Below are 21,057 nucleotides of genomic sequence, written 5' to 3'. Positions count from 1 at the left end.
ATCACGTTAGCATTGACTCATGTTAAGCGGGCGTCTTCTAAGACCCCTAGATCCTTTCCATCCTATTCTTTTATGTATAATTTATGCCCAGCATGATTTCCCTGGAAAATATCCCTTCTTGTCCATAAGGATGATTACTCCAATCATCCAAAGGGGAATCAAATGGCAAGTTTCTGAGGAGATGGGATTCTGAGCATATGCAGAGTTGCATACATCTGGGTATGGCTGGGGATGTAGATCAGACAACTGATTCACTCATTTTCGGCATAAGAATATGAGAAGAGTCCCAGGGCGAAACCTAAAAACAGGATCTGAGCACAACAGCAACGCTCTCCCCACCTATAACTGCCCCCCCCGGCATTTGGAGGCAAATACCCCCTGACAGGTGTAGCCATTGCCAGCCTTTGTCCTCCTCCATCAAGTTGTCCAATTCTCTTTTAAAGCCATCCAAGTCAGTGGCCATTATTGCCTCCTGCGGCAGTGAGTTATGTAGTTTACATAAGTGCTGTGCGGAGACTTGATGGGTCTTTCCGCCCTTGATGTGTGACTAAGGACCAGCCTCAAATGTCAGGCGGAAATGAAAGGCCTCCACCCATTGATTTATCTGGGTGCTGTTATTGACACACCTCACTTGTCAAGGAAGAACAAGAGATTTTCCTGTTTTACAAGTTGCAGGAACCAGGAACCAATCTGGAGGGGGTGGGTCGTTCCGAGGTGGCCATTGTAATGTGGGTGGCACTGGGGTCTAAACTACTGAGCCTCTTGGGCTTGCTGATCAGAAGGTTGGCAGTTCGAATCCCTGTGATGGGGCGAGCTCCTGTTGCTCTGTCCCAGCTCCTGCCAACCTAGCAGTTCAAAAGCACACCAGTGCAAGTAGATAAATAGGTACCACTGTGGTGGAAAGGTAAACGGGGTTTCCATGTGCTCTGGTTTCCGTCATGGTGTTCTGTTGCACCAGAAGTGGTTTAGTCATGCTGGCCATATGACCTGGAAAGCTGTCTGTGGACAAACACCGGCTCCCTTGGCCTGAAAGCGAGTCACCATGGATTCGACAGTCCAGGGGTCCTTTACCGTTTTTTTTACCATTAGAATGCAGAGCACGTGTATATTAATGGGGGGGAAATGCACTGAAATGTGTATGTTCATGGGGGCACACACACACACACACACACACACACACCCTGATCTGGAAAAGTGAAGAACTGAACTTGAAAAAAATGAGAACCGGAAAGAAACCGAAATTGACAGGATTGGATGCAACTAGGTTTTACTCAAAGTAGACCCATTGCAAGGGGTTGGACTAAATGACTCTTTTGAGTCCCTTCTGTCTCTACAATTCTTTGACATTAATAGATCTAAGTCAATCATGGTCATGATTTCAATGGGTCTACTCTGTGTAGAACCAGCATTGGCTACTACCCAAAGTTTGCCCACAGAACCTGCTGGGTCCATTCTTTTCACCTGCACCTATATGCCTCCCAACTGGGAATAATTCAAAAAGTGGACTGACTCTGGCCCACAAATCTTGTCACACACAGTGAGCTTCATGGCTGTGTGGGGATTTGAACCCTGGGACTCAGCTACATTGCCAAAGGAAAGGCGCTTTATATGTGACATCATATGGCGCTGTGGAGTTCCGCTTTTGCCAACCTGATTTCTCAAACAAAGTTTACAACGCGTTAACTGAAACGCTTCTTTGGTGTGTCTAAATCCAGCCCTGGTCCAACACTAACCACACCACACTAGCTGTCAGAATACGTGCGTGTGTGTACATATGCTTAGTTTTACATAACTTACTTTTCTATGACTGTGGCTTGATGCCTCGACGTCGTAAATACCGGTTAATCCGGGTCTGTTATCCAGTCCCATTATAAGAGGCTGGCAGTGTTGAACCCTTTGCAATATTGAGCCCAAAGCAAGCAGACCTTTGTGCTCTAGAGGCATAGACAGACGGTATTTCCAATGCAGATTTTATTGCCATTATATTTTCCTCTGTGCTTGCGTTCTCCTGCTCTTGTGACTCCGGCCCTAAACTGCAAGGCAAATCCTTTGGAGATGGGCGTGTGGAGTCTGCCAGCCTCACGTCCCTGATTAGATGACATCCTCATCTCCATAGATCTCCATCGTCCTTATAATAGGATGTTGGGCAACCCTTGAGTCTCGGGCGTCGGCTGCTCTGTAGGTAATTTGTCACAGATGCTAACTCTCCTGAGACAGAGAAAGTCTTGGGATGGGGTGTGTAAGGTCAACACTCGCCAGTAAACCCTATTCTTTTGTGGTGGTGTGTTGTTTTTTTGGGGGGAGGGGGCTGGGCAACAAATCCAAATGTAGTCTTCCAGGTCTGAGGGCTTCGCCCTAGGAAGTCAAGACTGCATGACCTTCTAAGATCACGTAAAGATCTTATAATTACGCAATGACCATAATTAGGGCTGCATTGCAAGGATCAGCTACCTACCGCAGGCCTGCAGCCCCAGGAAAGCTGCCCACAAGGCAATGAAGGCCTTGGGCTGAAAAGGTTGTTGTGATTCCTGCACTGCCGGGGGTTGGGCTAGATGACCCCTGGGTTCCCTTCAGTGACCTCAAAAGCTGCTTTATATGGAATCAGATCCTTGATTCGTCTAGCTTCTGAAATATATTCTTCTGAAATATTTGGGCTTTCTTTAGCTACTGGAATGCCCCTTCTCTCCCCCCACCTAATGGAACTCATGCAGGATTTGATCTTGAGCTGCTCTTCTGCAAATGGAATGGCTCCTTGCGTTCCCAGAAGGAACTGCTTGCTGCTGCCCCCGAGCAAATTCAGGGGGGATGCGCTGCAAAGGGGGTGACAGATCAGGGAAAGTTGCATACCCTCCAACATTTCAAAATAGGGACATTCTATTCTACATCAGGAATAATAATAATAATAATAATAATAATAATAATAATAATAATAATAATAATGATATTTATTCCCCAGCCACTCTGGGTGGCTTCCAACCAATAATAATAATAATAATAATAATAATAATAATAATAATAATAATAATAATATCTTTATTGTCATTGCCCCCTCTCGGGGACAACGAAATTACTTGGCTGCTCCATCCACCCAGGTAGGGCACTCCACACAAAATCAAAACAACTATAAAAACACTAATTAAAACAATACAATATAATACAGCAAGGAAGATTAGATGACTTTCAAAGTCCAGGCTTCCCATTCAGGGCCGAGATCGCTCTGGAGAAGAAGCTGTTCTTAAGACGCCTCGTTCTTGTCTTCATCGTCCTGTATCTCCGTCCCGACGGCAGGAGCTCGAAGAGACAGTGACCAGGATGTGATGGATCTTTTACTATGTCCAGTGCCTTCCTATGGCACCTTGTGGCATAAATCTGCTCTAAGGTGGAGAGTGGGCAGCCAACAATGCTCTCTGCTGCCTTAACAACTCTGCACAACCCCATCCTGTCCTGGGTAGTACAGCTTCCGTACCACACACATAAGCCATAAGTGAGCACGCTCTCAATGGCACAGTGATAGAAGGCAAGCAGCAGTTTCTGCGGAAGATGGTTTTTCCTTAGGATTCTCAAAAAGTACAGTCTCTGCTGCGCCTTCTTCACAAGCCCCCTTGTGTTGACACTCCAGGACAGATCCTCTTGTAATTCAATACCCAAAAATCTGAACGTTGTTACCCTCTCCACACAGTAATACAGTAATACATCAAACATTAAAAGCTTCCCTATACAGGGCTGCCTTCAGATGTCTTCTAAAAGTTTGGTAGTTGTTGTTCTCTTTGACATTTGGTGGGAGGGCATTCCACAGGGCAGGTGCCACTACCGAGAAGGCCCTCTGCCTGGTTCACGCAGTGAGGGAACCACCAGAAGGCCCTCGGCATTGGACCTAAGTGTCAGGGTAGAATGATGAGGGTGGAGACGCTCCTTCAGAAAAGTGGGTGGAAATGTGTGAGGGAAGAGATTGTGTACAACACTTTCAACAGATAAATGGAATGAAATAAGATTTTGGCTGGAAGTTGTCTTGATAACAACAACAACAGCAACAACAACAACAACAATGGTGGTGGAAAACTGTGAGGATGAACAGGAACATACCACAGTGTAAATCCTATTGAACTCAGTGGGACTTAGTTCTGAGTAGGCAGTGTAAGGCTCAATTTACAATAAAGGAATAAACACTTCACGTGTTTCCTTAAAAAAAATGGCTGGCTGCTGAAGCTTTGCAATTAAATAATTTCAAGCGGATGGGTGACCTTTTCCTTCAAAATTATAGAGAGGGCTTTGTATGCTGTGTTTTTATTTACAACAATGCCATCTTCAGCATTTCCTTCATTTGCTGCAGGTATTTTATTTTCAGTATAAACGGGACTCATTTTTTAGACTGACAATCACTTTTAATTGTCCAAGACATAGAAGAAAGGGAAAAGGAAAAGCGGGACATTCCAGGATCAAATCAGAAACTGGGATGGCTTCTGTGATTTCGGGACTGTCCCTGGAAAATTGGGACACTGGAGGGTACGCAGAATGGGCTGCTTTGAGAATAGGATGCTCGGCTGTAACTCTGCAAGGCTGAGAAAGGCAGGGACTCACCCCCAAGCCCATCCAGTGAGCTTCATGGCTAAGTGGCAGTATTTGAACCTTGGTTTCTCTCAGGTCCTAGTCTGCGACTCTAACCATTAGATCACACTGTACTAGGGCCTATAAATAGCAAAATTATTTTTAATAAGGAATGTGGAAAATTTATAAGTTATCTTAAAGGCCATTGTAAATAGTTAAAATTGTTCGTATGATTGGAATATCACTTGTAGTTTAATGGTGAATTTTGGATATAATGGAAGGGGTAAAGGGTTTGGATTATCATAAAAGATGCGGGAGGAAATGGTTAATAATAGGACCCACAAAGGGGAGGATGGAAGTCCAGGAGATTCCTTGGAATCTGGTTTTTATTATTTATGTTTGATATATCTCTGTAAAATTTTAAGAAGAAGAAGAGTTTGGATTTGATATCCCGCCTTTCACTCCCTTTAAGGAGTCTCAAAGTGGCTAACATTCTCCTGTCCCTTCCTCCCCCACAACAAACACTCTGTGAGGTGAGTGGGGCTGAGAGACTTCAGAGAAGTGTGACTGTCCCAAGGTCACCCAGCAGCTGCATGTGGAGGAGCCGAGACGCGAACCCGGTTCCCCAGATTACGAGACTACCGCTCTTAACCACTACACCACACTGGCTCCCTTTAAGTTGAAAAACCAAATAAATAAATTAAAACAGCAGCAGCAGCACAATTATTGTTTGGATAATGCCTGTGTCTATATCACTAGACACATTTGCAATGATAATAATAATGCCAATAAGAAAACATAAAAACAATTCCTTGTTTTGCTGAATGTCAGGGAGAGGCGGCTCTCACAGAGCCTTCTGAAATGACGGTGCTTTTCTGAAATGGACAAATGTCATTCTCTGGTTAAGAAATCATTAGTCACCCATTGCAATCAGAATTTCTCATTTTGTTGTGGTGAAGGGAGGATAACCTTCCTTCTGAGAAAACACACTTTCTTCAGAAACAACGGGTGACAAAGAACTTACAGTAATTGTAACATAAAATGCAAAGGTTGGACTAGATGACCCCAGGGAGCCCTTCCAACTCTGATTCAATGAATGCACAAGGTTGGCAAGTACACCCAAAGGTCATCTGTTCTAGCCCAGCTCTCTACATTGCAGCTAAATGCCATTTCAGAGGAAGCATTCCCGCAATGGGGTGAGCTCCCGTTGCTCGGTCCCTGCTCCTGCCAACCTAGCAGTTCGAAAGCATGTCAAAGTGCAAGTAGATAAATAGGTACCGCTCTGGTGGGAAGGTAAACGACGTTTCCGTGCGCTGCTCTGGTTCACCAGAAGTGGCTTAGTCATGCTGGCCACATGACCTGGAAGCTGTACGCCGGCTCCCTTGGCCAATAAAGTGAGATGAGCGCCGCAACCGCAGAGTCGGTCACGACTGGACCTAATGGTCAGGGGTCCCTTTACCTTTACTTTTAAGTATTAGATAATCCGCAGGGCTAGCTGGCTGAATTGGTCCTACTTGGGCCAGCATGGAGGCCAGGGGAGAAATAGGTCCCTTTACCTATAATATGTAAAATGAACCACGGAAAGAGAAGAAGGGAAGTCACTGATATTTTAAGGATGTAAAATGAGTATCTTAAATTGTAAAACAGAAAACGTAACAAAAATGATATACAAAAAGGAAAAAGGAAAATCACCTCCTTTCAGTGACTGAATATTGCAGCCAACTCAAGGGGTCTTCATCCCCACCCCCAAAAATATTTTGAGGCCCACCCACTAGTCGATGGGCATTGCCATTCAAATAGCATGCGCGCACTCCATTATGCGATCGATTATGTGGCTCGGGGCTTACCAGCCCTCCAGCCAATATTTTATTCAAGTTGGCACACCTGAGCAGGAGCTTCAGGCTGCCTGCTTAGTAGGAACCATAAAGCAATTAGTTTTCCAGCTGGAGATAAGGAAGGCGATGGGGTGGGGGGTGGGGAAATCCTTACGGAGCAAGACAATTTGGCTCCAGAGAGGGAGGGAGGGAGCAGTCCATCCACTTTACCCAGCTGGAAGGATAAATAAGTCCACCCACGCGTCTTGCTCCTCTCTGCCTCCGGCTAACTGCTAGACCAAAGGTAGCTCTCACCTGTGCGCCTCACCTGAGTGCGCACACCAGACTGGCAGCCCTCGCCGCCGGAGCACCCAACCCAGCTGCAGAGAGCCAGGAGGCGGGATTACAACCCCGGGCAGCCTATCGCCTGGCACGATGCAAAGCCCCGGGGGTGGTGCCCGCTGGCCCGTGGCTTCTTAATCGCATCATCTGCATCGGGGCTGCAACCAGAGCCAGGCGCAGACTCTGCTGCCCAGGAAGGAGAGGAGAGACGCACTAGGCGCAAACGAGGCGCAGGGACCACCCTCGACATGTCAGAGCAAAGATGGGTCCGGCTGTCCACCGAGGAGCCCACCAGCACCGTCTGTGTGCTGGGCACAGAGATGTCCCTCGATGTCTGCGGGTAAGGAAGGCAATTACCCTTATTCGTTTGCTCAGTGGTGGGGATTCTCCGGCCTCTGGAGCATGCACAGAGGGCCGAAGGGAAGGCGTAAAATCTTGCTGAACGGTGCATGATGCGGGAAGTATTTAGCAAATATAGCAAGCATCAACCCAAATCACCTCCGAGTCAGCCTGCTATATTTCCCTAAAAACAGGGAAGCTTTTAATGTTCGATTGGGTTTCTGTATATGCTGGAAGCTGCCCAGAGTGGCTAGAACGACCCAATCCGATGGGTGGGGTACAAATAATAATAATACATAATAATAATAATTAATAATAATAAATTAATTTTATTATTTATACCTCACCTATCTGGCTGGGTTTCCCCAGCCACTCTGGACGGCTTACAACACATAAAAAACCTGTAAAACATTAGACATTAAAAATATTAAAAATAATGAAATTATTAAGAAAGTATTATATGGGCTGTGACTTTCAGTGCCAGTTGTGGGAGTGGGTTTGCAGGGCTGAGTCCTGGTCCAGATCATGGGCCCCAAAGGGTTAACATAATATGTGTGTCTGGAGCAGACTCAGATTGAAGCTGGGGAGAGTCCAAAATGTATTTGGGGGTGGCACAGTGTGTGTTTAAAGCTTGCTATTTCCCCCAGTGAATCCTGGGAACTGTAGTTTGTGAAGGGTTCTGGGAATTGCAGCTCTGTGAAGGGTAAACTACAGTTCCCAGGGCAGGTGACACAATTAAAAAACAATTTTAAAAACAATTTTAAACAACTTAGTCACAGAAATAAGATGGGTCCTATGTTGTGGAGCGACATGTTGCACAATTTCAGAGGCAAGATTTGTTTTAAAGGAGTGAGCTCTCGCAGTATGTTCTCCAAGAGTGAGTTCTAATTTTAAGTTTTTGTGTTTGGTCAAGTTATAAAAGGAAAACCATTTGTTTAAATATATCACATCACATTTTCTTTCTGCCTGCACCCTGTCAGGTGTTGTATAGACCTGTAATTGATCACACGGAGAATTGAAAATGTTGATGGGGGATTTGGGGATAGTGAGGAGTGTAATTGATCCTTATAAGCGCAAAAAACATAGAATTTAGACTACAGACAATCTTTATTGATAATTGTTTCCCCGATTGGTAAGGATTCCACCTGATTTGCTTCTGTTGGGCTTAGATGCCTTCTCATCAATGGTTTGTCCAGCACACACAATTTCAGAGCCTTTCTGCCTCACTTTCCTAACTGCAAAAAGTCTCCTTTTAAAAAGTGGATTTGTTACACTGTTTATTTTATAAAATTTATACACTGCTTTGATTGTTTGAGGACAAAACCTCAAAGCGGTTTACAAAAAAGATAAAGCAACAAAATTATCACCAAGAAAAATAAACAACCATAACTTAAGACTTTTGAAAAGTCAAAATAACAATCGACTAAAAACAGATCAAAACTCACATCAACATTTCTAAGTATCTGGGGAGCCTTGTCCAAAGGAAAATGTTTTAGCAGGTCCCGAAAAGGGAGGATGAAGTCGCCTGCCTGATATCAATTGGCAGGGAGTTCCAAAGTGCAGGTTCTGCCACACCAAAAGATTGAGTTCTTACAAGTGTGGAAAAGGTATTATGTTGCAGCTATAACATTGCCAGTTCTGCCGACTGAAGGGCAACAGAGTGCTTCAATCCACAAATTTCTGTGCTTGAGAATCCCCCCCCCCCAAAAAAAATTACTGACAAATATTAAATACTGTGGTGGAAACCTGAGTTTACAAAAGGTGGGGTAAATCTCAATGCCCAGTGGTGTGGCGGCAACCATCATTCCCAAAGTCTTTTCTTATGAACATAAGAAGACCCTGTGTCCCGTCTAGTCCATCTTCCTGTTCTCACAGTGGCCGGGCAGTTGCCGCAATGGGGAGCCCACAGCAGGATCCGAGAACAAGAGCCCTCTCCCTTCCTGGGGCCATTGTGGCTGGTATTCTTATCCAAAATAGTCACCATGAATTTGTCCAATCCTCTTTTAAAGCTTTCCAAGTTGGTGACCATCCCTGTGTCCTGTGGGAGGGAGTTCCCGTAGTTTAACTCTGCACCGCATGAAAAAAAAATTCTTCCTTTTATCCAACCTGATTCTTCCAATATTCTGCTTCATCCTAGCTTGTAGCCGTCGATAGGCTGCTCCTCCATGAATTTCCGATGCCATATTCTATGCCCAGCTGGGGAACAGAACTTCTTCCCTTGTTTTGCTCGCTCTGTGCCCTTTAACAAACAAAGCCAGTGACGGCAATGAACTCACAACCTAATCTGAAAGTTTAATTGGCAATGGGTGATGCCTGCAATGAGCCATCATTTGTTTTGCTCTGTTGAGCTAAAGCCACCCAGCTAGCTCGTTCCCAGATTGCTCCCCGGCGTGCTTCCGGAGGAAATGATAGAATCATAGAATTGTGGAGTTGGAAGACATCCTAAAAGTCATTTAATCCAATCCCCTGCAAGGCTGAAGTCTCAGCTAAAGCTTCCAAATGGCCACCTGATTTCTGCTTGAATACCTCCACTGAAGGAGAGTCCACCACCTTCTGAGAGAGCCCATCCCACTGTCGAACTTACTGTCAGAAAGCTCATCCTGATGTTTAGGCGGACCCTCATTTCTCATAACTTGAATCCATTAGTTAATTTCTATTCCACCTTTCCATTAATCCTCACAACAACCTTGTAAGGTAGGTTAGGCTTAGAGTGAGTGACTGGCCCCCACAGCCACCCAGTGAGCTTCCTCGCAGAGTGGGGATTTGAACACTGGTCTCCTAGGTCCTGGCCCGACACTCGATCCACTATACCACATGGCTCTCCAGAGCAGGAGAAAACAAGCTTGCTCTATCTCCCATGTGACAGCGCTTCAGATATTTGAAGATGGCTATCGTATGGCCTCTCAGTCTCCTCTTTTCCAGCTCCTTCAACCATTCCTCATAAGGGTTGGTTTCTAGACCCTTGATCCTCTTGGTTGCCCTCCTATGCACACGTTCCAGCTTGTCAATATCCTTCTTAAATTTTGGTGCACAGAACTGGACACAGTATTCCAGCTGTTGTCTAACCAATGCAGAATAGTTACAGGTAGGTAGCCATGTTCGTCTGCCATAGTAAAAAAAAAAAAAATAGAGACATTGGATTAGTATCTCATTATACATGATATAGCTATTTTTAGCCATCCCACCCCTTGCTTTTTCCTGTCGTTAACAGTCGCCAACAGGTTTACCACACCTATCAGCCAATTACCCATTCCCACCACCCTTCTAAGTAATACCCCTCCCACCCTCTCACTATATATAAGGGTCTGGTGACTTCTGTTTCAGTGTATCTGAAGAAGTGTGCATGCACACGAAAGCTCATACCAATAACAAACTTAGCTGGTCTCTAAGGTGCTACTGGAAGGAATTTTTTAATTTTGTTTCAACCAAGGCAGAATAGTGTGGTAATATTACTTCTCTTGATACAGCCTGTACAGTAGTAGCATTCCCACCCCCACTGCTGCTTCCCCTGTTGACTCATGTTAAGCTTGTGGTCTACTAAGACCCCAGATGCGTTTTGTATGTACTACTGGCAAGACAGGTATCCCCATCTTATATTTGTGCAGCTAGTTCTTTCTGCCTAAGTGCAGAAAGTTACATTTGTCCCTATTGAAACTCGTTTTGTTAGTTTGGGTTCAGTTCTCCAATCTGTTACGGTCATCTTGATTTTGTCTTCTGCAGCATTAGCTACCCCTCCCAGTTTGGTGTCATCTGCAAATATGATGAGCACCCCCTCAATTCCTTCATCTAAGTTGATTATAAAGAGGTGAACAACAACAGGCCCAGAACAGAACCCTGAACAGAACACTTGTCACTTTTTCCTAGGATGACAGTGATCCTTAATATCTTGGACTCAGTGACCCTTAATATCTCTTCCAACTGTATGGTCCTATGATTCTGCTGCCCCCACGGTCCTATGATTCTATTTTACGGTCCTATGATTCTATGATTTTGCTGCCCCCACTGACAGTGCTTGAACCCCGCCCCAATTCCCTAGTTTGCTGTGAATTTAAGATGTGAAGTTGGCATTATCTGAACAATTGGCTTATTTGGGCAGCTGTATAATGGTCGTAAATGAATGCTTTTTAATGTTAGTGATGCATCGATGGGTGCTTTTGCTGTTGCTCAATCCCCCTGGCTGTCATTGGGCCGTAGTCAATTCTGTTTGACTCAGAACAGACCTATTGAAAGTAAAGGACCCAACGTGCTTATTGATTGCGTTTATACTACTCTTTTCCTCAAGGGGTTCAAGGTGATGTGCCCAGGTCTCCCATCTCATTTAAGCCCCACAACAAACCTGCAAAGTAGGTTAGGCTTGTTACCGGAAAAATCCGAGGGCTCCCTTGGACAAAAAGTAAAGACACCGACCAGAGTAAATTGAAGCAAATCAGCAGCCTGTAGGCTTGGTCTTTATTGAAGAAAGACTGTCGCGACAGGGTGTTCCCCTCACTTGCAGGTGAGAGGAAAAGACACAGAAAAATGGTGTGCAAGGTCTTATAAAAACTTTTGGAATTCCCATCCTGTAAGTCAAGCCCACCCCCAGAAACATCATGCATACATTACAGAAAGGAGGAGTTGTGGTGGTAACCTGAGTGTCCTGTCACCTGGCTGGTTCCCTTCTCTCCCCGTCCCCATGAGTCACTTCCAGGAGACAAAGGGGAGTTGGCAGTTTCCTGCCCCCAGAGGGAAGATCTGATCATTGTCCTTTGTTTCAGTCTATGCTGAATCCACTCCCATATGCAAGTTCTTTGTGATCTTGATTGTCTTCTGTCTAGGACCATCAGAGTTGCCATAGCAACTGGGCAGGGCTCCTGTGGATGTGCTGGGATGGTAAAGGGATTATGGCTGCCCTGTACCAAAACTTCCCCATTTTGTAGTCCTTCCTTCATGGAGTAAAATAAAAGTGGAATAGTGCAAATCCAATGTATGGTTGATTTTCTATGAATTTATAACAGAAGCGTAGCATATGTAGTGTGTGAGTGTGCGTGAAGTTTGTACAAACTGAATGATGGGGGGGGGGGGGTTTCCTGCTACAGGCTGAGTGGCAGAGACTGGTTCCCAGCAAACACCATTACTGTATGGCTGATCTGTTGTTGTTTTGGGGGTGAGCCTGGCTTAATATAATAATAATTAAAAAATATTTTAATTTCTATTCCACCCATCCAGTTGGGTTTCCCCAGCTACTTTTATATATGCTTACAGTATACATAAAAATACAACAATTCAGACAGATATTCCCAGGTGTGAAAAAAGGTTATTATGTATGCCACTACTGTGGCCCCCCCGTTTTGTTAGCCCCAAAATGGAAAATGAGTGAGGTCCCAACTAAAGAATGGCAATTTAAGCTGACGGAATATGCGTAGCTTGCAGACTTAACATATAGAATAAATGTCCAAACTTTTTTTCAAAGAGGGCCAGATTTGATGAAGTAAAGGGCCGTGAGGGCTGACCAAAGTTGTTGTTTTCCCCCAGGGGCTGGATTAAACCGACCAGCAGGCCAGATTATGCCCCCCCCCCAAGACTTTGGACATGCCTGAATTAAGATAACAAGAAGGGCCTAGGTTATAAGAATGTTGGAAAATGTTTATTGAATATATACGGAAAAATTGTGTACACTTGGAAATATTGGCAGCATTAAGAGAAATTCAACAGTGAAGATAAATTTTGATGGATGCAATAATGGAATACCGAATGGTTTAGTTTATGTAAAATATGCAGGGATTTATGATATGCAAAATGAACCATGGAAAGAGAAGGAAGTCATGGATATTTTAAGGATGTTTAAATGAGTATTCAAAATCGTAAAACAGAAAATTTAATAAAAATGTGTATATATATATGTACACACACACAGCAAACATCAAACAGAATATCCTATACAAGCAACAAACAAATCAATAAATCAATAGAAACCATTAATAACAATAAACAGTTTACATTTAGTATACCCAAATAGGTGGGTGATCATTAGATGTTCTGAAAACTCTTCCTCAATTTGACACACACACACTGGTCAAAACTGGGTGACATGGCCCTCTGGCTGAAAACTTTCAGCCACCCTTGCCTTTCCTGTCAAGTCTATGTGAGAATGAGTTAATCCTTTGTGGAATGGCGGAGGCACGCCCTCTGCTGCAGCTGAACTTCAGTTGCCCTTGGGCACCTCTGTAAGATATCAAGCCTCATTTGGAGGAGTCTGACTTCCCAATCAGCCCAAAAGCAACACAAGCTGAGCAATCCCCAGGGACCTTGGCCACCCATGGCACATGAACAAAAAGCCGCTGACTCAACAGCCACCGCCTGCCACAAGGCCAGAGGTTGGGCTGCGCTGGGCCTAACTGGTTGAATCTTCCTCCCGGAAGTTGGGCACACAAAGGGCAGCTCACAAAGCAGCCTTTCTGACCCACACAAGTGGGGCGCTCAGGCACCCCCCATCCTCTGCTCCATTTGATGATGGCAATTTCAATAAATAATATAATTTATTATTTATACCCCGTCCATCTGGCTGGGTTTCCCCAGCCACTCTGCCTGGCTTACAACAAATTATTAAAAATACAATAAAAAAAACTTCCCTAAACAGGGCTGCCTTCAGATAGTTGTTTATTTCCTTGACATCTGATGGGAGGGCATTCCACAGGGTGAGCGTCACTACTGAAAAAGCCCTCTGCCTGGTTACCTATGGGACGCGGGTGGCGCTGTGGGTTAAACCACAGAGCCTAGGATCAGAAGGTCGGAGTGAGCTCCAGTTGCTCGGTCCCTGCTCCTGCTAACCTAGCGGTTCGAAAGCACGTCAAAGCGCAAGTAGATAAATAGGTACCGCTCCAGCGGGAAGGTAAACGGCGTTTCCGTGCGCTGCTCTGGTTTGCCAGAAGCGGCTTAGTCATGCTGGCCACATGCCCTGTAGCTGTACGCCGACTCCCTCAGCCAATAAAGCGAGATGAGTGCCGCAACCCCAGAGTCGGCCACGACTGGACCTAATGGTCAGGGGTCCCTTTACCTTTACCTGGTTATCTATAAATGCATCTATTACTTGATTGTGTACAATAATCCCAACCATCCCACAAAGTGGCTTTGGAAAAAAAGCAATAAAATGATCCATATGAAAAATTACCAAAAAACTTTCAAAATGTTAAAATAGCAATGGATTAAAAGAACAGATTAAAACTCTCACTGGCTTTCTAAGCATCTGGGCAGGATTCTCTAAACAACGTTTTAAGCAGGTGACAAAAAAATTTATACTGAAGGCACCTGACTGGTATCAATGGGCAGGGAGTTCTGAAGTGCAGTTGCTGCAGCAGTAAATAGTTGCATTCTTACAAATTCAAGAAGGACACTGACAAAGTGGAACGTGTCCAGAGGAGGGCAACCAAAATGGTCAAAGGCCTGGAAACGATGCCTTATGAGGAACAGCTAAGGGAGCTGGGCATGTTTAGCCTGGAGAAGAGGAGGTTAAGGGGTGATATGATAGCCATGTTCAAATATATAAAAGGATGTCACATAGAGGAGGGAGAAAGGTTGTTTTCTGCTGCTCCAGAGAAGCGGACACGGAGCAATGGATCCAAACTACAAGAAAGAAGATTCCACCTAAACATTAGGAAGAACTTCCTGACAGTAAGAGCTGTTTGACAGTGGAATTTGCTGCCAAGGAGTGTGGTGGAGTCTCCTTCTTTGGAGGTCTTTAAGCAGAGGCTTGACAACCATATGTCAGGAGTGCTCTGATGGTGTTTCCTGCTTGGCAGGGGGTTGGACTCGATGGCCCTTGTGGTCTCTTCCAACTCTATGATTCTATGATTCTATTCTAAATGTAGCATGAGCAGGATGTGGCAGCTTTACAATGCCAGTTCGACCAATGGAAGTGGCTCAGTGGGCATATATGGAGTAAGGTGACCTCATAAGTACTTCAAACCAGACTCTGACTCCCATCAGTCCTGGAAGCCAGCATGGCCAATGATCATGGATTACTAGGGGAGTTATAGTTCAGCAACATTCAGAGGGCTGCAGATTCGCCATCCCTGCTTTAGAGGAAGGCAGAATTAGTTGTAATGGAAGTTAGCTGTGAGGAGCAGTAAAGGCAACTGATGACCCAGTTCACGAATAGGGAGCCTTTGGCCCTCCAGATGTTGTTGTACTCCAGTTCCCATCAGTCAGAGATGCTTCGCCAGAGATGCTGATGGGATTTGGAGTCCAGCAATCACAGGAAGGCCGCAGGTTCTCCATGATTAGGACGATGATAAGTAGGGGCAGTAAATGCAAGTGATGGTTTAGTTCAGGGCTGGGAAAGCTGTAGCCCTGTTGCTACGTTTGAAGATGACCCAGAAACTACAACTAATCCAGAAAGCGGCAGCTTGACCGGTGATTGGGAGTGGCTGCCGAGACCACATAACCCCGGTTCTGAAAGACCTACATTGGCTCCCAGTACGTTTCCGAGCACAATTCAAAGTGTTGGTGCTGGCCTTTAAAGCCCTAAACGACCTCGGCCCAGTAGACCTGAAGGAGCGTCTCCACCCCCATTGTTCAGCTGGACACTAAGGTCCAGCTCCGAGGGCCTTCTGGCGGTTCCCTCACTGCGAGAAGCAAAGTTACAGGGAACCAGGCAGAGGGCTCTCCCATGAGATGTCAAGAAAATAAACAACTATCTGACTTTTAGAAGACATCTGTTTAGGGAAGTTTTTAATGTTTGATGTTTTTAATATTCTGTTGGGAGCCGCCCAGAGTGGCTGGGGAAACCCAGCCAGATGGGCAGGGTATAAATAATAAATTATTATTATCACCATATTATTATTGTTATTGTTGTTGTTGTTGTTGTTGTTATTGTTATTCAGCTCCCAATTGCACAACCTCTTGAGGGCCATAGAGTCCCCAGTCTTGTCGTAAACTGAAGAAACCATTCCTGTAAAAAATGTGGCATTGTCCCAGCCAGAGAAGTCAGAATAGAGCAGGAATCCAGGCTGGGTAGAATGTAAGAACAGGATCAGGCCAGTGGGGCCCCACCTAGTCCAGCCTCCTGTTCTCCCGGTGGCCAAACAGGCAAGGAAACCAGACAAGGATAGGAGCCCGAGAGCAACTCTCCCCCCCTGTGGTTTCTAGCAACTGGTATTCAAAAGCGTTGCTGCTCCGACTGCAGGCCCAGCAAAGCCTCCACAGAGAGCTGAGCTAATCAGTTTGGGCGTGAGCTGGTTGCAGGATAATGAGCAGCAGAGATTGGATGTGCCAGCGATCAGAGGCCGGCATGGGGGATGTGTTGAGACTTGCCAGCTGGGCCTCTTAAGAGGATCTGAATGTGCAGGCATCAGCAGGCAATGACCCGCAGCCACGCTTATCAGGGGGCTAGAGTTCTGATCCAGGTTACAGGAGCCTCCCAGGAAAAGGCAGGGTTGCAGGGGGCAGCAGCCTCCAAAGAAATGAAGGTCAAGCAGGGGTGGGGTGGGGTCCAGGTCCAATATGAGATCCAGAGGCTGGATCAGCACCAGCCCAGGGTCAGTATTGCAGAGGATATGCTCAGGAGTGAAAGAGCTGGCCTGTTTTCAGCCATTAGGAAGCTCAGAAGGGAGACCTTGATTGCTCTGTGGTTCCTGCATTTTGTGTGTGTGTGTTGGGGGGCGGGTTGGACTAGATTACTCTTGGGGTCCCCTACCAGTTCTATGATTCTGGCCTCCTAACTCACCCCAGCTGCTAGGAACAAAGGAACCTCAAGGACTGCTTGCTCACGAGGAGACCCTTTGCTCACAAGCCGCACAGTGACTCTGCAGCTGTCAGAGCATGATCCATTGTCTCTTTTTGGCTCAGATCAGATTCGCGTACTTGCGAGATCGTCTTACCCCCATAAAAACCCATTTGTCTGCTTTGATTTGCAAAACTATCAGCATTGCAGGTGCTACTTATTGCTCGTTCTGCATTTGTAAATAATTGATATATTTACACTCTGGAACTCCCTGCCTCTTGATGTAAGGCAGAGATGCTCTTGTACTCTTGGAGAGTCAGGAAAAGGTAGACTTGGACCCAGAACGGAGGGGCTATCTGCACATACTTAAGGCGCTTCTGCTAGATGTGTTGACGTTTGACGCCTGACCCTTTCCTATCTGGCAACCAAACCCTACACAAACAACACCTTGCCAGTCCACTATGCTTCTACAAGCCACAAGGCTTTTGTTCTAACCTTGCTTTTGTCACGACGCTGGTTGGTTGCTTGGTGAGGGGAGACGAGAGCAAAAAAGAGAGCTTAATTTTCCCAGTTTGGCAACTTCTGGACTGCTGGCTCAGGGCCCGATGATGACGACATCTCAGAGGGTTTGGCCTTTGTGGGAAAGGATCCAAGAGGAAGCTGGCACAGACACCCACTCAGCCCTTGGGAAGGGCCCGAGCCCTGAAACCACAAAAACTGGTGCCAGATTCTTGCCTAATCTAAGGAGTGTAATAAGAATCCTAAGGTCTCAAAAATGAAACAAATGTTCGTAAGTGCACAGGTAAACACACAAGTACCTATAAAAACCACATGTCCAAAATAGTACAGGTGAGCAATCCTGAAGCCATCTTGACTCTCCTAAAGACTCTAAACCAGGCACCCCTAAGCTGAGGCCCTCCAGATGTTTTGGCCTACAACTCCCATGGTCCCTAGCTAACAGGACCAGTGGTCAGGGATGATGGGAATTGTAGTCTAAAACATCTGGAGGGCTGAAGATTGGGGGATGCCTGCTCTAAACCATTGTTTCCCAAACGTGGGTCTCCAGCTGTTTTTGGACTACAATTCCCATCATGCCAAGCTAGCAAGACCAGTGGTCAAGGATGATGGGAACTGTAGTCCAAAATCTGCTGGAGATCCAAGATGGGGAAACACTGCTCTAAATGTTTCTTCTGCAGAAGGAAATATCTTAGAGAAACCTTACCCAATTGTTCTTTCACTTACACATCCTCCAAATCTTGTCTTAAGGGCATATTTTGTGTATGAACCGGGTTGGCCTATGACCTGGATTCAAGAACTCAGGTATTTGCCATCTCAAAAGAATGGCCAGGCTGCCCAGGTAATGCAATCAGTGAAACCTTATCAGGTATCCTGGCAGACAGGAGAGAAGCCACACTCTCAAATGTCTGTTATAGACCACCTCTTTCTGTGATGGTTTGAATGATGCTTTTTAGGTGGTCTTTCGTTAAGGGACTGGGCAATTTCAAAAGTCTTTAAAGGTTCTTGCACACCTTTGTTCTTGGTCTCTCACCTCCTTGCAAGGAGGTGGGAAACTCTGTTGCAGCAGAAAAATAAATATCTGCCTTGCTTGTGTTGCTTCCTGCCTCCATCCTTTTATCTCTGACCGATAATGGACTTGGGGGGACACTGAATCCCTTAGGATAGTAGAGTTGGAAGAGACCCTGAGAGTCATCTAGGCAATGCAGGAATCTCAGCTAAAGCTGGAGTTCCAGAGATTAGCTCCTGCCACACTATGACTGATTTCTCGCAAGCGAATCCACTTCATTCACAACTTATATCTGTGTGAATAAAAATCACTTGGATATTTTTTTTAAGGGACACTTTTTCACTTTTAAGTAGGAGTGTATAGAGGAGCATCTTTGAAGATGACACCTCCAGGCTGCCTTCTGAGATGGCCTGTGGCAATGACTGCTTTTAATATTAAAAAGAAATCCCCTCATTGCCAGGAATCTCATTGGCTGACCTCAAGCCCGAAATTACCTTTTGGTCTGGTCTACCTCCTAGGGTTGTTGGGATAAAATGGAGGGAAGGATGGAGATCTCTTTTTAGGAGCAAAATTTAAATAGAAAATGGAATGGGTGATGTGAATTATCCTTTCTCTCTCTCTCTCTTTCAGGGCAGCCCCAAGTGGTGCTACAGCCTTTGATGTCTGGGGAACATCTGGGGTGAACCTCTATATTATCCACAATGGGGAGGTTTTGAAGATCCCCTCTTGTGTGCCCAAGTGGCCCCTTGATTATAAAGTCGAGGTGGTGGTCACGATGGACCAGCCAAGCGCTGAAGTCAACGAGGACAAGGTGAGAAACTCTGAAGGTTTTGATGGAGCAGAGGGGGAAAGGAAAGAGCTAGACCTGATTCGGAAAAAGGTGCGCCGGCATTACTATAGCTATCACTGAAGCAGCTTCCCTGTAAGAAAAGGTTGCCACATTCAGGACTTTTTAACTTTGAGAAAAGGCGAGGAAGAGGTGATAGAGTGCATCCCGAATCACATCTGTTATTGTCCTTCAGTATACCTGAAGGAGCGTCTCCACCTCCATCGTTCAGCCCAGACACTGAGGTCCAGCTCCAAAGGCCTTCTGGCGGTTCCCTCACTGTGAGAAGTGAGGTTACAGGGAACCAGGCAGAGGGTCTTCTCGGTGGTGGCGCCCGCCCTGTGGAAACCCCTCCCATCAGATGTCAAGGAAATAATCAACTATCTGACTTTTAGAAGACATCTGAAGGCAGCCCTGTATAGGGATGTTTTTAATGTTTGGTGTTTTATCGTGTCTTTAATATTCTGTTGGGAGCTGCCCAAAGTGGCTGGGGAAACCCGGCCAGATGGGTAGAGTATTAATTATTAATACTAAATACTAAATAATAATAAATATTCCATTTGCTGAAATTGGCCATATCTTGGCAGGTCAGAATTTCATACTACAAGGACAACGGGAGGACACCAATGGCGAAAGCTCTGCTGCACCTCACCTGTGTGGGTAAGACAGGAACTGTATAGAAAATAGAATTTGTGTGTGTGTGTGTATGTGTGTGTGTGTGTGTGTGTGTGTGTGTGTGTGTGTGTGTGTTTCACGGGATAGTTACTCACAGTGAAATGTTAATACCATGAAGACCTACTTCCAGAGGACTAGCACTTTAAAGACAAACAACTTCATTATGACAGAAAACTTTCATGGACAACAGTTCGCTTCATCAGCTGCATGAAGTTAAACTATGGAACTCACTCCCACATGAGGCAGTGACGAACACCAGCCTAGACGACTTTAAAAGATTTGACAGATTCATGGAGAAGAGGGCTATTGATGGCTATGTTCCAGTATTTGGTAACACAGACATCCTGGCATCAGCAAGCCATCTTGCCAGGCTGTTTGGGGATCCCGCATGCAAATTTTCTCTGTTTCCTCCCTTCTCTCTCCCCGCCCCCCCCCCCATGCTGCAGAAATCTCCCTGGATGCAGACACGAACCGTTCAGGAACCGTGCAGAGGAGAGCCAGGAATAAGGTCAGGAAGGAGGGATAGGGGAGTCCGGGCATATTGTGTGTGTTTATTTATATATATCCAAAAAGCAAAGGCTGCTTTTCCACCTGAAGGTCCCTTCAAGGCAAGAAACCCAAGAGCCTTTCAGCAAGGAGGGGGGTGGAGCCTGTGGAGAGGGGGTGTGGCCTTGTACTGGAGACAAATCCCATGGTGGGGTGCATTTTGACCCTGGGCCTTAGGTCCCCTCACAACCCTACCTTAAAACCAACCTGTTCCTTCTGTAGTTGTGAGATACAAGTACAGTCATACCTCAGGTTAAAGTAGCTTCAAGTTAAGTATTTTTGGGTTGCGCTCCGCGGCGATCCGGAAGTAACGGAGCGTGTTACTTCTGGGTTTTGCCACTTGCACATGCGCAGACATTCAAAATGATGTCAGGTGCATGCGCGGAAGCGGCAAAATGTGTCCCGTGCAGATGCGCAGACCCGTGTTACATTTACTTCAGGATGCGAACAGTGCTCCGGAATGGATCCCGTTCGTATCCTGAGGTACCACTGTATTGGGTCCCAGGGGTGAACGAAGGTGTCGTGACACCCGGGACGGGGCATTGCTACGTAGGGCACATGTGCAGCATTGTTACGTACAATGCACCACCGTGCATAGAGACGCCGCACATGCACTGTACATAGCAGTTTGCTGCTGGCACCAGGATCCTCTGCTCGCGGCTGCAGCTGTGAATGGAGGATCGTCCACATGCGGCTGTGGCAGCGCGATGGCAGCTTGCGCCGCCGCGGTGGGGCGAGCCCCCGCGGG

General features: G+C 45.9%; 1 protein-coding gene across 1 annotated transcript in view; it reads left to right on the top strand.

The window, feature by feature from the left end:
* The first annotated feature begins 6,634 nt into the window (after positions 1-6,634).
* The window catches only part of LOC310849668 (protein-arginine deiminase type-3-like), a 30,953-nt gene continuing 16,530 nt past the window's right edge, over positions 6,635-21,057 (top strand). Inside the window, exons 1-4 of the mRNA XM_083750216.1 lie at positions 6,635-7,041; positions 18,893-19,073; positions 19,676-19,748; positions 20,210-20,271. Coding sequence (XP_083606342.1) covers positions 6,950-7,041; positions 18,893-19,073; positions 19,676-19,748; positions 20,210-20,271 — 408 coding nt within the window. The 5' untranslated portion in view covers positions 6,635-6,949. The remainder of the gene's footprint in view (positions 7,042-18,892; positions 19,074-19,675; positions 19,749-20,209; positions 20,272-21,057) is intronic.

This window comes from Podarcis gaigeae, assembly GCF_964106915.1.
Source record: "Podarcis gaigeae genome assembly, chromosome: 8".
Taxonomy (NCBI): Eukaryota; Metazoa; Chordata; class Lepidosauria; order Squamata; family Lacertidae; genus Podarcis; species Podarcis gaigeae.
This window is presented reverse-complemented; position numbering and strand designations above follow the sequence as displayed.